General features: G+C 36.7%; 1 protein-coding gene across 2 annotated transcripts in view; it reads left to right on the top strand.

The window, feature by feature from the left end:
- The first annotated feature begins 746 nt into the window (after positions 1–746).
- The window catches only part of LOC127862665 (multiple epidermal growth factor-like domains protein 10), a 31,291-nt gene continuing 14,233 nt past the window's right edge, over positions 747–17,804 (top strand). Inside the window, exon 1 of one of the 2 annotated variants that reach the window (XM_052401875.1) lies at positions 747–1,674. In XM_052401875.1, coding sequence (XP_052257835.1) covers positions 876–1,674 — 799 coding nt within the window. In that variant the 5' untranslated portion in view covers positions 747–875. Of the gene's footprint in view, positions 1,675–12,526; positions 14,790–17,804 lie in introns of those variants that run through there. The other variant, XM_052401876.1, reaches the window with a different exon arrangement.

The following is a 17,804-nucleotide window of genomic DNA, read 5'->3' as shown; positions in this document are numbered from 1 at the left end:
TTTGACAAGTCAACATAGCACACTATATTACCGATCTTTATTTTTTTTAAGTTTATAACAAATTGCTGATGCAAAAATAGATGTTTTAATAGCATTTACAAATCAATACGTTTTAAATGTTTTATTGGTCTAGGATACTGACACTTGCTTCTGTTCGTATTTTCAGTGCATTCGATGACGGTTTATTGGCGACATTATGACCTTAAATGAAATAACATATGTCAACATGAGGAAAACGCCTAATTTAAATCTAAACAGCATGTTACATACCTGTGTCTGTTCAAGAATATGTTGCCTTGGTTAGCTTGTCGGGAGGTGTTTTACATGTAAATGTATTCAACATACTAGAAGTTGAACGTGAATACTTAAATAGTTCCGTTAATTACAAACCGTTTATGTTTATTCTAATACTGACATAAATCACGTTAATGGGTTGCGTGTATGCCAATGTTCATCGACCGATTGATGGAATACATTTAAGAACACTGTCAGCGATTCGGATGATATTCAGTTTAAAACTCTTAACAATGCTCGTGCATTTAAAAAGTGCGTTGTTTACAGTAAGTGCACAATAATACATGGTAATACCGAACGATGATGTTAGTTAATTGACACTTGATTCCGATAGATGTCTATATTTAGTTTACAAGATAGTTTGATTAAACATGATCGGAGCAAATGTTCAGTGCATTATTTCTATATATGTTATTTTCAACGGCCCAACAAATGGCTTCAATGTTGGTGTAGGGACAGGGAGAGTCTATCCGTTTTGGTTAGGGCAGGCGACGGGTACCCCGTCCCACGGGGCCACTGTTAACTGTGCTTTTAACCCTTGCGGCGTGCCAGGATTCTGCGGGAGGGGACGGACTTGTGAAATGGATAGCAACTGTATTCACCGGTGCGTTTGTGAAGAGAATTCAGATCATTGGAAATGTAAAGAAACGGACGATATAAACGTCACACCTCAGCCGATCAAGTGCACCTTTAATCCGTGCTCGAGTCCCGCCTTTTCCTGTTCCGGTGGGCGGAAGTGCGGGTTGGGAAAATTTTGTATGCCGCAATGTCAGTGCACCGGTGACTCCACGCACCCTTCATGCGCGGAGGAGAACGATGGCGTTGCTAAATCCACATTAGAACCAACTACCTCTCATCGGGAGTCTGTATGTTCCGATGATAACCCGTGTATCCACGGAAAATGCATGCTTTCAAAGACATGCGTCTGCGACATCGGCTGGGAAGGCAGCCTGTGCAACGTGTCTCTTTGCACGAAGCCGTGTGACGCTAACAGAGGTCTTTACTGCCATTACGTTTCGCCGTCGCTCCAGATTTGCGTGAACAATCACAATAAACAAGTGACTCCAGTTACTACGTCAAAACAACCTATACTTTACTCCTTTGACACCTGTCACATGAATTATAAGCAACGACCTCTGAAGGAGCGCACCTGTCCCACGGGCGTTATATGCCAATACGGATATTGTTCAAAAGATGGCGACGAGGAACTCTGTAAGTGCGACTTAAACGCATTCGGAGGCAGGTGTCAGACCACGTGCTGTCTGCCATGTGGTTCCAATGGCACTTGCGTAATCGGAGATGATCTGGCACCAATTTGTGAGTGTAGGGGAAATTTCTCTGGCGACAACTGCACGATTTTTGAACCGGACTTCGACGCATGTAAGTACACTTTATTTTTCGGAGTACCTTCATCACTATTTTATCATTATATGTTTGCCTATAAACTTCATGTACAAAAGTAGCAAACTCTTGTAAACTCCGAACACTCTTGAAAATGTTTGCAATCTTCAAAAAAGAGGGTATTGTTTAATATCTCAATGACTTCTGTATGTATCATCAAACGTCATAGACATTATCAGTAGAAAAAGTATTGTAACACAAATGAGCTATACTTCTATCAGCCTCTGAAGACTAAAATGAAACAAAATAATTCAAAAGTCTTTTGCACAAGTTTATATATATATATATATATTTATTTAAAGAGTAATTCTGGTGCTAACATAACACATATATCCAATTATGTAATGAACAATACGCTTAGTTACAACAACATCCTGTTATAATTCATCAATAATTTAAAAACTGTACTACTTGCATAATTATAAGTATGACAATTTTACTAAACTATAAAAGATTATTCTAGAGGAAGACCTATTGCGAAGTCACTACCCATTATAACAGTGATGTCTGACTGAAAACCTATGACAGCCTTTTCTTTTTAATGTTATCGATCCTTTTCATGTAATTCGGAAGAAAATCCCATTCATTATGGCTACACTTAAACATGAAGTTTGAACTGTAACTGTTAAGAAATCAAATTGTTCATCTGAGATTATGTTGAATCATCATGCAACATTAACAAGCGCACGTATATACCAGTTGCAATGAAACATGACTTGGCAGTTGTTCATTTTCGGTTGTCTATGTATGTAGAGCAGTTGCAAATCGACCAGAATAGTGCTATTTCGGTCCCTTGGTGCAAAAAGGTACCATGCGACATTGACAATAGAAGGCACATGGTACTTTTTTCACCAATCGGGCGATTTATACTGTAAAGAAGGTCCAATATTACTCAATTATATTACAACGCTGTACGTTTGGTGGCTATTTTAATACTACATCGTAGACCAGTGGTGAGCATGCAGAAGTATATAGAGGGCGTGGCCATGATACACATGATTGAACATTAACCAATCAGTCTCATGATAAATACATAACAATTCTCCCCTTTTTAAAATTCATAGATTCCTGAAATAAAATAATACAAGAAGATACATATCATATAGTATTCATCAATAGGAAGGAACCAGTGACATATCAAATTGAGTTTTAGCATGCCAACAAAATCATCAGAACATTAAATTTTTCAGACATATAATGTTTTCTATTCCGGCTTTTCTCCTGCGGTCAGTCAGTGTCAGTTATAACTAATGATACTCTAGCCGATCTGTTTTACGACGATTACGCAGCGTGTAGCGTCTAACAGGTGTTTTTGACTGCATGCCAGTCGTTTCAGTATCTGAACCAGGGTTTTCCCCAGGCCATTTAAGCGCCCCTTGCCGGGGCGCTTGAATTTCGAATTCAGAGTCCCCGGGGCGCTTGAAATTTTCAGACCTGTGTGTTTTTCAGTGAAAGAAAGTGGAGATTGTAAAAAAAAACAAAGGTTTCTCTATCAGTGTATCAATATTCCCTGTTTAAAAGAGCACACGGTACCTACTTTTACAAGTAATCGCCATAAACACCACATGGGGTAATGGATAATCCACTGATAAGAGAATAGCATGACGCGCGTATAGATTATTCTAGCCACATTACACAGTCATTTAAATGCTGACAAGGATGTATCAGGTAACTTTCCAGTCGTCAAACTGTGATGTTCATCGTCCAATCGGTTACGCGAATGCTTATGAGGGCGGGGTTAACTATCGACCATTATTTTTGATTGACGTCGGGCACGATGTAAAAGTTTATCGCAGCTTGATTAGCAAGAATTTGTACCATTTACGTAATAAAAAGTACATTAAAGACAGTTTCGGGCATCATCATTACACCTTTTTACTGTAAACAAGTGTTACCTATGACTCTTGTAATTAATACAAGAAATTAACTGAAAGAGGTAAAGAAATAATTACTTACAGCGAGTAAGTTGTGCAAATAACTCCCGGTTACAATTATGCGATAACAATTTAATTCCAGTACATGTATAGTTCATCATGTCCATTTATAACGTTTTTCTGGCATTTATTCGACACGTAATGCGTTAACAAATATTCGTTGAATCAATTGCGCACACTAGTAAATTTTTCGTCCGATAATCGATACTTAGAAGACTGATGATGGCGTCCGTAATCCTCGTGAATATCATGCATAATTCCGTCAAAACATTTATTCGACTTAAGTGTTTAAACAAATTATCGTTAAATTCATAACGCAACTGTTAATATTTATTAAAATCTCAAATGGGAATAATTAAATTTGTCATCCGAAACCCTTTCCCGTATGTCGACGTTAACGCGTTTTTAATCCGAAACACTTCCGAATGTAAATGTTACCGCAACGTTAAAATATTCTTGCTTCAAATTAGTAGTGCAAATTTATTTTGTGTCGAATCTTTTTATCAATTAAAAAGAGCGCGAAAATTATGCAGCATGTACAACGTCGCGTGTATTGTTTTAACAAGCACACAACACGTCAGAGGATTGACGCATGTTCAGAGGCAATATTTCATCAAATCTATAAATAGTCACTTAAAATTTATTTGATACTATAGAAAAATGGCAAGGTTTGTTCAAAAGAAATAATTGAGAGCTTTTATCGTAAACGTTTACCAGAAAGTGATTTATAAAAACGGAATAAACGGGATTATCGGATAATAAATAAAAACTTGAATAGTAGTAAGTATGCAGTAATAGAGTCGGGTCAGGATTTTACTGTCGGTACAGGAAAGCTTTAAAACAATTAAACAATATAAAAAAGTATATATATTTTTAAATGACAGGGGGATTTTTTGAAGAGTAATAGCGCACCAAATGACGTCTTTCGACGCTGTTTTTCTTTGAGTTAAAACGCACCCCAGAGCGTTAATTGGCACGTTAAATTAAAATAATCAACGTCGGGAGGGGACACCCCTCCCGAACCACCCCTATCAGCCCCGGGGCGCCTGACAAAAAATCCTGTGGAAAGCACTGATCTGAACGCGGAACTAATTGTGGCAATTAATCATTATTCGTTTGATCAATGTTTACGCAAAGCGGTTAGTAATTAACAGGTGGAACACTTTCGAGAAGTGTCTGACTGCTGACCTCTGTAGATCTTAATTGATCGACATGTCGTTTCCATATCACGCCGTTACAAACATCAACTTTGTATAAAAGCGGTCCGTCGCGCGATATAATGCACCCACTGATCCATTTATGTCTTGCTGTTGGACGGTAGTCTCGCGCGAGAACAGTTTGGCCTCATCAAAATCGCGATAGTTAAGACTACCAGCCAAAGATTGTTTCATCTGCGAATCGTTAACAACCGTTTGTGTGTCTCGTTTCATCAAATCCAATTTTGTGCGCAACGTGCGCCCTAGAAATAATTTGGACGGTGTTTCGCCTGTTGTAGCGTGGTGCGTATTTCGGTATTAAAGCAACAATGCATTAAGTTTCAAATTCAAATCATCGGATTCTGTTCGGATAGCACGCGATGATGACTTAAATGTTTGATTAAATCTGTCCACTAGACCGTTCGTAGCAGGGTTGGCTACTGCCGTGCGAATGTGTACAATACTTTTGTACAATACAATACAAAACTGTTTTCCATAAAGATACGGGTAGAACTTTTGAACAGCCTAGTAAATCGCTAAAGATTCCTTATCGATTTGCGCGTATTTACGCTCCGCTTTCGTTAGCGATCTTGACGCAAATGCAATTGGCCTTTCAGAACCATCCTGCATTACATGAGACATTATACCGGATATACCATACGGAGACGCGTCGGTCGCGAGGCGCACCGGAAGTTCTGGCCTGTAATTAGTAAGAACTGGTTCTGAAGTCAGAAGTTTCTTTGAATTTTCAAACGCGGTTTCACATTCGCTCGACCATATGAATTTACGATTTTTCTCAAGGAGAGATGTCAGCGGTTTAATTGTTGTCGCGAGATTTGGCAAAAATCTGTGATAGTAATTAAGCACCCCTAAATATGCTCTCAATGATTTAATGTCTCGTGGAGTCGGTGTGCTTAACACTGCCTCAACCTTATCCTGACATTTCCAGAGTCCTTCAGCGTCAATCTCATGACCACAGTATGTAATCCGTTTTTCAAAGAAAACACATTTGTCTTTGTTAACTTTAATTCCAAAGAGCTCTAACCTGCTCAAAACTTTCTCGAGATTGTCAAGGTGTGTACAGTCATTGTCACCTGTGACCACCATATCGTCCAGAATGCACTATACTCCGGGAATCCCTTGCAGAACTTGGTCGATTGTTCGTTGTCATATTGCTTGGGCAGACGCAATGCCATACAACATCCGGTTGTAACGATAAAGACCACGGTGCGTGTTAATTGTCAATAATTCCTTGCTCTCTTGGTCGCATTCAAGCTGCAGAAATGCTTGTCGTAGATCGAGCTTGCTGTATTTTTGCCCGGGGGACAAATTGACAAGAACGTCTTCCAAGCGTTTGTCAACGTTGATTTCATGATTGACAGTTGCCTTAAAGTCTCCACAAATCCGAATATCACCGTTAGGTTTCACAATGGGAACAATGGGTGTTGCCCATTCACTAGTGTTCACTTTCGTCAAGATTCCCTGGCGCTCAAGGTTATCCAATTCGTTTACAATTTTTGGTTCTGGCTTTCATAAATCTAGGTCTAGCATTTTCCTTCAGCGTTAACCTAGCCTTGATGTCTTTTACCTTTCCGATGCCATCACTGAAGACAACAGCGTATTTCTTGAGCATGGATTGTAGACGCACATTCGTCGACAAATGGTTTACGATTACGATTTTGTCCCAGTCTAATCGTATTTCTTTTAACCAATCTCTACCAAGGAGACTCGGACCGTCACCTTTCACAACACACAACTGCAGATGTTTGTGTTTGCCATTGTATGAGACTGACACCATTACAGTCCCCTCCTTCTCGAGAACTTCTCCGGAATACGTCTTGAGGATTGCCTGTGGTCGTCGCATCTTAACTTGACCGAACAACTTCCGGAATTCAGTGTTTGACATCAGCGTGACGGCAGATCCGGTGTCCACGTCCATTGTAACGCTTACTTTGTTTATTTCCGGTTTTATGGTGATTCTTCCTTTATAATCACTCTTCACCGAATTTATTAGATGCATGTCTTCAACGTCGCTGCTTTCATCCTCAATGTCATCATTTTCCAATGCGTTGACATTATTCGTTAAAGGGCATACACGATTTATGTGTCCTTTGGCATTACATTTATGACAGGATGCATTTTATACCTGCAATCCGCCGAATGGTGGTTCGTTCTGCCACAGTGTACACACGTCGACCTGGAACGTGATTTGTGTGTGTATTTCTTGTTCTTCGGCGGTCTGGTTGCTGTCTTCTTAACGCGGTTGACGTTGCTTCCGGCGTTTGATGTTTGCAACTCAGCGGCGTCCCTTGTTGCGGTTTCCATCGCTATGGAGATGTCAATTGCCCTGTTGAGTGTCAATTCTTCTATTGACAACAGCTTTCTTTGGGTTGCTTCGTCTTTGATACCGCACACGAACCTGTCCCTAAGAGCATCATTCAATGTCGGACCTAAGTCACAATATTCGGACAGCTTCCGAAGTTCGGCGACATATTCTGTTACACTCTCGCCAATAGCTTGGTTCCGTCTATGAAAGCGAAACCGTTCTGCTATAAGCAGTGGCTTCAGATATAAGTGTTTCCTTCATAATTCACACAGTGTTTTATAGGTTTTTTCAGATGGCTTCTTCGGAGCGGTAATGTTACGAAGTAATCCGTATGTTTTTTCTCCAGCTAGCGTCAACAATGCTGCCACCTTCCTTTAATCAGCAATGTCATTTACTAAGAAATATTGTTCGAGTCTTTCTTCATAACTCTGCCATGACTCAACATTACTATCGTATGCGTTAACGTTCCCGGTGAGTCCAGCCATTCTATGATAATACTAGTCTTTTACGCACAGTTACTAAGAAATGGATAAAATCCTGAAAATTTTATCACGCTGGTTTTCAATCAATAATCATCGTCGCCAATTTGTTGTGTATGTGGGTTAACATAAACAGAGAACAACGCAGTACGTTTGGTGGCTATTTTAATACTACATCGTATGACCAGTGGTGAGCATGCGGAAGTACATAGAGGGCGTTGCCATGATACACATGATTGAACATTAACCTATCAGACTCATGATAAATACATAACAGTAAAGACACTACTTCGCATTGGGCCAATGAAATCACTCGTGTGTTTAAAATGTCAGTTAGTTGAAATGTATGTAAACAAAGGTTTCAAGCGGCGCTGGTCAGTTAGTTTTGATGCATAATGCAACGGAAAGCACGGTAAGAATGTTTTAATACGTTTTATTGAATTATGGTATCGAGGTCCGTGAACTTTGCAGGTAAAATGCCCTTTACTCCGTGAAGATTTCAGTCATGAATACTGTCTGATCGATGTTAAGTGGGTCATGCGAGTTGTGTATCGTGTTATTTCTTAAAAGTTGACCCAGTATTTGTAAACATATTGCAAGACATATACATTTCCAGAATGGAAATTTATTTCTGAATAAGACCGAGATCGTGAAAATTGCTGAAAAATTGATGAAGTAATGGCTGTTCAAAGCGATGCATCCCGTTTTCGGGTGATTTCGAGTGTGATACCTTGTTATATATATATTTGATAGTGAATTTTATTTTCAGAAAAGTTGATTTTTCTTTATAATATGATTATGTATCATTCAAAACGATGTTTTCACTAATTAATATCATAGCCACACGCTAACTACCTGTGGGGGTAATCATGTGAAATTTCCTAGCGGGATGACCTAATTACAGCTCCACTACGAAAATTCGCAGCGAGTAAAGTCGAGATAACACCATTTTAATACCAAATACACGCTTATCACTTTCTTGCTGAAATGGCTGGAAACTTAACCGCATTTGAACAATTAATACAAGTTATAAAGAGTATACAACTGCAAAAATACCTGCCTCGTCATGGATGCCGACATCTTGTTTGTCATCTGATTACCCCTTCTGGATAAGTGTCAATAACAAAGAAATAAAAATGCAATAGAACAGTTCCTGTTTCAAACGGTGATTGACTTTGGATAATGTGCACTTCGTTTTGATTACTTGTGACTTACCAGCATGGGATCTATAGGTATGATGAGCTATTTGGGCATGTGTAATGTACATGTTTATTTAAGTCACGATACACAATCAGTCTTTTCAGAGTTTACTGGTCAACACTGTATCATTATTTGTTGAATTGTAACCAATTTGTTTACGTGTATTAATCTTGTACTGTGTTATCAAGCATTTTTCGTGTGATATTCCTCAACGTTTAATGCTTCAATTTTCACAAAAATAATTCCAAATTTATTTGAAAAAAACACACTTCAAAACACAATTTGTATAACTAGTATAAAAATCGTTTAAGGATTGTTTGTCAACAATTTTCATACTGTTTTTTTTCAATCTTTAGAGTTTTAAACCAATATTGAAGAATTTTAACAAAGTTTACGTACACTCGATATGTATGGAGCGCCTCGTCTGTCTCCTGTTGATTATTGATATATCGGAGGATTCATTGAAATGATATGGGGTTAAATCATATAATATGCGTTTATAATGTATGATGTGTGCTTGCTATGGTATGCTGTGCGTCTGTCATGGTATGTTGTGTGTTTGTCAAGGCATGCTATGTGTTATACGCTTTGTGTTTGGGATGATATGCTGTTGTTTTTTTCATTGAAATGATGTTGGTTTAAATCAAATGACATGTGCCTTTAGTAGTATTATGTGTGCTTGCCATAGTATGGTGTGTGTATGTGCTGGTATGCTGTGTGTTTGTCGTGGTATGCTATATGTTTATTGTACTATCCTGAGGGTTTATCTAACATGCTGTCCTTTTCATTCGCTATGGTGTAAGTTAGCGTTATTTTCATTCGGAACACTCGGTTCTTATCAAAGATATAATGGTTACCTTATACGTATGTCGGTCAGTCCGTATGTCCGTATTTCCGTCCGTCCTTGCGGCTGGCTGTTAGATAAACCCACAGGGTAGTACAACAAACACAAAGCATACCGTGATAAAACACAGTATTCCATGACAAACACGCAGCATACCATGGCAATTTATTTATGACGATAGTTCGCTTGTTGTAAAATCGATGCTGATAATATTAGATTCATCTGACAGAAAACCATGTCAGTTTTGTGACGTAGTGTCACCGACAAAACAACAACAACAGCACTAAATCGGTCGATTCGTCTACAAATTGCGCTGCGCAATAAAGTGAATCAACCTTTGAATAATTGCTTAAGTATCAATTTATGGTAAATTAAACAGTAGAAATATTGTTTTATTGTTGGATTTTATTAATGGAAATCTGTGCACCTAGATTGCCAAGAAACTGATGCTCAATCGTGATTAAACAGTAATAGTAAACACGTAAACAATCGTTAGGATGTATTTTATTACTTTCTTTGATATATCTTTCTACTACTCTATAGTACACATATAAATATGCATGGTGGAGATGATGATGACGATTATGATAATGATAAATTATGATGATGGTAAAAGGAAGAAGATAATGATTATACTGATGATGATGATGCTTATGATGCTGATAATGATATAAGCAATGATGAGTATTATGAATTATGATGATGATCTTTGAAAATGATCATCTCTAATGAACCCTAATCATTATTTAAACAACAAGAAGAAGCTGTATTATTCACCAAATTATACATAATTAACACGTTAATATTCATATTTCTTTTATACTACATCGTTATAGATCTCTCGTAAGCTCCAAAGAAAGTATTATAAACGGTGCATATTAAAAAGCAGTAACTTAAAATTACACGACCCAATAGCATTTCTACCGAATAGGTTTCTAACGTCAATTGTATAATTAATGTGCTTATTTAAACAAAAATAGATCTATACAATAGTTGGAAACCACAAAACACTCATTTATTTCATCTGTGAAAGATAATTCGTTTAAGGTAAGCGAGTTCAAATGCGTATCATTCACTTCGTGCATGTAAAGAGTTAAATCTCACCGAACTAGAAATAAATAAGTCAAATAAACTACGTAGGACACGGCACTCCTTCCATTAATGTATCATCAATCTCCACGCAGAGTTGTCGTTCCTTGCTCTCACATACAACTCTGCGAAATGCTCAGCTTGCCATTTTGCCTATAAAATAGGTAAAACCGAACAAACACATCCAATGTATATTTGATTGGATATTTAAGATCGCATGCATTAAATTAAGAAATATGACTTTTAAATGTACGATAAATCGTGCAAAAACTTGCGAGTTTTAATGCAACTCTTTGGAACTATTTTATTGCCCATTTACGCAGATGGAATCATTCCGCGCACTTCACAAATGTAAACAATTGAACATAATTTGTATTGAGTGACGTAAGGAATTGCTTCGACGAAGTATGTATGCTGGTTTCTTAACATCAAAAAAACATATCAATTTTATAATAATGAATTGAGACTGATATAAGATATCATGACAAGAGATGGTTTTCTTTAATGCAGTGAATGCAATGTAACCGTCGTGCAAGAGATTGTTTAGTATACTGTAACCTCAATGATGAACGTTTGGAATGATCATGACATGAATGAGACGCTTTCATAACCATAGTCCGTTCTGAGCCCAACACAGAGGTGAATGTAATGTAACCGTCGTGCAAGAGATTGATATATCATACCAAATAACGCAGTGTGTTTTCGTGGGCAAGTACGGAAAAGCGTGAGGGTGACATTGATCCCAGTATATTAACCGCGCTCTGAGAAAACCGGGCTTAAAGCATATGCGTACAGTTAAGACCAACCAAAAGCTGTGTAGTCGGAACAGTTTCATCACGAGCGACATTTTCCGCCTAGGTTTGATTTTTGCTTAGCAGAGTCTTCCTTAGAGCGAAAAATACCAAAACAACGACACGTCTCGTTCCTGAGTATTCTATGCGGGATAGACACTTTTCGCACATGCCTTACATGTGTTTTCCCAGAAGGCGGCTCATATAAAAATGCATAAACAAAATAGAGAATCTGTATCTGTATGCTGTATTACAATGGTATGCGTATACAAGCATACGATAGTGAACCGTACAACTGTAAGAATGTGTAGTATTAAATCACAATATATTATCTTTTGAGGCACACAGTTTAAGATTTCAAAACTATAAAAAGAAATAGTTTTAAATAATGTAACTAAAGAAACCCCTTTCTTACAAAAGTTATTGCCAGTTGCTTGTTGTTGTTTTTTTTTTCAATTATCAATTAAGAGTTTTTTTCGAGCTTAAATTGAAGTAAATGATTATATGCAAGTTGTGTTTATATTCCTTTTTTTGTGTTTCATCGAAATTCGGGATGTCTTAATATGTTGTTATTTAGAACAAAACCTTCAATAGTTAATTTTCAAACATTGTATATAGTTTTTACAATATCAGTTTTAAATTTATTGCTCGTAGTAATCTAATCGTATAGCATTTGATATTAATCAACTCTTTTTTAAAATGTTTAAAATATGAATGCGCTGTCATCAAAGCTCCTAAATAGATTGCGACAAAAGAAATATATTACTGACATTTACATTGCAGCTTGACTGTAATGATTAATTATGGCTTTATTGACACACCATACGTCGTACCTAACGAAGCGTTTCATACCCAAATACATATCGGTGACACATCCTGAAACGAATAGGGCGGAATGTATATACATTCAATTGAATTAACCAATATTAACCTGTATCTTAAACCGGATAAATTAGTTGTGTAATAGCTTAGAAAAAGTATCTATTCAAAAGCTATTGTAGCACAGTAAATATATTCACTAAATAAACACACAAAAAACTAACTGCTTTGTGCGGATGAATAAATAATTGGGTTATTATTACACCTTTTGAGATCTCATTGATTTCAATATGAGCTAACACTTTGTGCGAAATCCTTGATGAATGTTTAATGGATAACTGCATTATCTTATTTTCTCCCAGACGGTGCAGCATCGAGTGTAAAGATTGCGCGTGGCTTTGGCGTGTTGCATGTTGATAATACCTAGTTCTGGATGTGGATTTTGAATGTGTTAAATCATGCATTTATTGGATGTGAAATATACGGATATGAAAAGCACATACGTTGTTCGGATAGCGATTTTCTATATTGTGTACGAAGCTTAGTCAGATCTCTTGGGATTTAAGTAAAACTATGTGGTGTTTTTATAAGAAAAACAAACAATTTAGAACATTTTAAATTAAGCTCGAGTTTGATGATACAATTAGTCGATTACGTTGTGTGTTTTTTTCATTTTGGAATAAAGCCTCTCATAATGTTCTATTGGAATAACTATTTAGTTCGTTAGAATGACAGTTTAATTATAAGACATATAGGGCCACAACAAAATGATGGCGATACGTATATAGCGCCTGAGCCTTTGTGGTGTTGAAATAGGAAAATATATTAAAGTCATTCTTGTTTGACTGATTAAAAACATTTAGATCGAAGATATTTTAGCACGGATAACAGTTATGATGTTAATCAGTAAATAAAACAATTTATAAAAGCATTCATCAAGGGTCTGCGTTGGGTTTTGGAGTCAAGACTTCACTTTTTATTAAGTATAAAGCAAAAGAAGATTAGACGAATCTAAGAATCTTTAAAACAACAAAAAGAAAAACTGACAATTTATACTTGTGTGCATCAGAACCATGCTAAAAACACAAAATCCAAATAAATGTCGTTGATATTCTAAATAACAATAATCGACAAAATCCAAATAATTGCTGTTGATATTCTTAATAACAATAATCGACAAATGACAAACAACTAAACGTGTCTTTAACCATGGCGTCGCTGTTAAGAATTATGGTTTTTTATACTTTAGCCTTCGCCTTCTTTCCTAACCGGGCTTATTCCAAATGTGCTTTTGATGCGTGCTCTATTATACTCCACTCCTGTAAAGCTGACCAAGAGTGCGTAACTATGGATGACTGTTCATTTTTATGCGATAATGTGACGTCATCAAACATTATGACGTCAAAACAACCTACAGCGACAAACGAAACGTCAACGGCATTATACGGGAGGAACTGTTCATGCGTACACGGTACGTGTGTGAATAACGCCACTTCTCCATGTGTCTGTAACGAAAGTTGGTTCGGTAACACGTGCAATGTATCGTGCGAGCAACTGTGTGGCGAACGTATGTTATGTATTGGTCTGAATGAAAACATGCAATGCATACCAGATGGTATTAATGATAATCATGTACCAACGAACCTTTCAAATGCCGACGTATGTAGTCCGACCTACGTCAAACGGCCAGATTCGGAAAGAAGTTGCAGTTTGATTCCATTGAGTTGTGAATTTGGAGTATGCATTGAAAGTATAGATACTATACACTGCAAATGCGATCTGCGGGCTACCGGTCAGTTGTGCGAACAGAGATGCTGTCGGAACTGTGGTGCGCATGGCTCATGTCGTGTCGTGCCTGGATCTGGAATAGAAATGTGTAACTGTGAGCAGAACTATACGGGTGCATTTTGTGAAATACCAATCCACGAAGCTAACAATTCTTGCAACTGCATTCAAGGGTCATGTAATGATGCGAGAACGTGCATTTGTAACAAAGGGTGGACGGGAGCCACGTGCAACATATCCTGTTCGGATCATTGCGGTCAGGGTAGCACTTGTGCAGAAGTCTTTAGCAAAGTAACCTGCATCCCAACCGGAATAGAGACCACGAGCCAGAGTCAGACCACGATAATCCCGCGCCAGGACGCTTGCAGCTCCGACTACGTCCTTCGACCAGTACAAGAACGGGAATGCATGGGCATATTTAATTGTACATACGGGACCTGTGTTATCCAAGGAGACTTTAGGTTGTGTCAATGCGATATTGGTGTATCGCCCGGATATCAGCTATGTGAGCACAAATGTTGCAAGGACTGTGGAAACAACGGGCAGTGCTACTACCACCCGGAGCTAAATGAGATGTGTAACTGTGAAACGAACTATTCAGGGCCACTGTGTGAGATATACGATCCGCCAGGTATGAATAGGCCTCAATTAACCAGATGATTTCACAATGCATGCACATAGGTATATAATTTCATAACAAACTATAAAATATCAGGGCTGCAAAAGTATAAAACAGTCTCGCGTCAATCGTGTTTAGATTATTGAATCCACAAACGCTGTAAACAATATTTACGGTTAAATACCCTAATGCATACGTTTAGATCAAATATAATACATACAACATATCAAGCAAAAACTATAATTTCAAAATTTCGTTAAGTATATTATATGGCTGTTCAATGAGGAATTTTTATTATATGGTTCGTCTTTGCACTACTGACACAGATTATTCCATCGTTTGCGCTATTAAAAAATACTACCTTTCGTGTTTTGGCGCCAACGGTCCCTCTTACGGAAAACTATTTTTTTAGTTTTTAAAGATTACTAAAAGACCCCACGTATCGCAATGCAAAAGAAGATTATCAAAATGGAATTTTTGAGGATTGTTATCCAATATGACAAAATCATCAGCGAAAATGAGTTATATTAGTCGTCTATCGTCAATAGTTAACCAGACTCTAAAGTATGTTTTAAAACATCTAAAAGCCCTTTACAAAAAGAGAATCAACATTTCAATACATATTTATAACCATTTGCAAAATTGTTACTCTAAAGCCAGTTTTAAAGTTTAAACCACAACTTATTTTTATTAAAACTGTCAAAACATTTATTATATTAATAAATCTTTTCACAATAGACATTAATATGTAGATAGCATCGATTGTTAAAAAACCCTTAAGAACTCCGAATTGTGCGTGCACAATAATATAATTATTTTCACAAAACATTTAATGCACTTATTCACTATTGTAGTAAAGGGTTTAACGAACAATCCACACGTGTTGTTCCTTAGTAAGTATTAAATTGTTTACAGAGACCTTTTTGTGTAATGGGATTATAATTCCCTGTGTCCATTGTTGAGTTGAAAAACATATTGTAGTATCCAATTAAAAAATGCACATAAACAATATATCGCTACATTCTGTTAAATATTCATTTAATATAAAATCAACGCCAGCTGACTTATTTATCCTAAGTTATTTGATTGCAGTAGCATATATAACTTTTCAACACTAATTGGCTGGTCTAACTCTTGAAACACATCATTACCATCACCTAAATATAACTAAGATAAAATTGTTCTGCATCGATATTTGTATAGATATTTAAGTGAGATAATGTAACCAATAAGCTTTATTTGGCATTTATGTTTTTCTGTCAGTTTTTACCGTGTGACTGTGGAGGACAAATGTATCATATGATATGCAGATTTGTAATTCTAAATTCGAACCTATTTTCCATATTTCTTAACAGAACACGTAAGTTATATGTCGCACATCGTTATCATCTCATCGAAGGGACGTTCAGACCTGCATCTGGTGCTCACGAATTATTTAACATGTATGCTGCACTAAATTTTGACACATGTCATTGATTCGTTGTTCTTGAGCATTTTGTTGGACTTAACATTTTAATCCACATAAATAAATGCATGCGTATATATTGGCAGTTCTTTTTTATCACGTGCTCCATGTTGACTATCTATAAAAAGTTTTTCGAGTCAATTACTCTTTTGTTCTATACGGAATTAGATTGCTTACTGTGTCCCTAGAAGGAGTATTTATTATTTTATTTATTAATATTTACCATTGTGTTTGACTACCAATACATTGAAATACTACATTTTGTATGTGTGTTGAAAGTCGTTGTGTTTTCTTTTTCATAATTCCGTTTGCTTAACCAAAACGTCCGAAAACTATAGTTTCTCGATTGGTTTGTCTCCAATAACATAAGTAAGATCGGGATACATATTAATGGCAAGCACGTTAATACCCGGTCACAATTTAAATCGGTGACACGTTTAAGCGGATACAAGTTAAAACGGCATAAATCTGAAACACTCCCCTAAAAAATCAACCACAATGCAGTTCACTCACGTGATTTTCTTATATTTTTGTCCATAGTTTAATGAAAGGGAAAGTGTTCCATTAAAAGTAGTTCTTTCTGGGGTCGTTGGTATCCGTAAGATATTAACTATTATTGTATGTTACATGCGTCAAGTTGAATTTTAAAAATATCGCGGTAATCGAATAGTTTGACTGGCTGCATTGGTTGTTTCAACTCATGTAACCTAACATCGCGAAGTAAGGCGATAACATTTTATTGCATTGCCTTTTAAAATCACACTTAACTCGAGTATGTTGAATTTAGCTTAATAGTAAACGAAGCACTTTCCTACATACGATGTTTTGTTTCTCTATGTATTTCAAAATTGTCTACCCAATATTTGGATTGGATACTAACGTTCAGGTTATCAGTTGCTAGGGGCTATTTTGATAAATTTGTTACAAAATCACGAATGACTTACTCGCAATTCAATATAAATTCTGTTATAATATCAACCAAAGATCACTTTTTTCCTTTAGATTTATTATCAACCAATATACATTAGCAAAGTCCTATCCGTGGCATGTGCCGAATCTTGATTTCGTTTGTGTTATGATTGTTTCAATTACAATGTTAATGCTGATTTCAGTCGCATGAACTACTGCCAAGTTGTCGGATAAATGAACATCAAATACTGACTTCTCATTACACTATTTGGATTCTCGTAAAATAACAACTTTCGAACCATTTGATAATGGTTTCAAAAAGGGATTTAATTCAAAGTCACGAAAACATTGCCTGTGAAAGTTCATGTCTTTGACGAATACGGAATACCTGCATGTCATCAAGGTTAACACACATGCTGTTGTTTACTGACTAAGAGAAATTTCTTGAAAATGTTTTTTTATGAAGCGCTCGTCGGTTAATTGCGCGGACATCTTCAGAATTTAGTACTTTCTTAGACGTGAAGCAGTTTTGTTGTTTTCTTTGAAATAAATAATAATGGCAGCCCGTCTGTAAATTAAGCTCGTGTTTAGTTTGTATTTTATACTGGATAAATACACGCTTCGGCATTAAAATTGAGTTCGGTGTTACAGCA

The sequence above is a fragment of the Dreissena polymorpha genome, chromosome 16, assembly GCF_020536995.1.
Source record: "Dreissena polymorpha isolate Duluth1 chromosome 16, UMN_Dpol_1.0, whole genome shotgun sequence".
Lineage (NCBI taxonomy): Eukaryota > Metazoa > Mollusca > Bivalvia > Myida > Dreissenidae > Dreissena > Dreissena polymorpha.
This window is presented reverse-complemented; position numbering and strand designations above follow the sequence as displayed.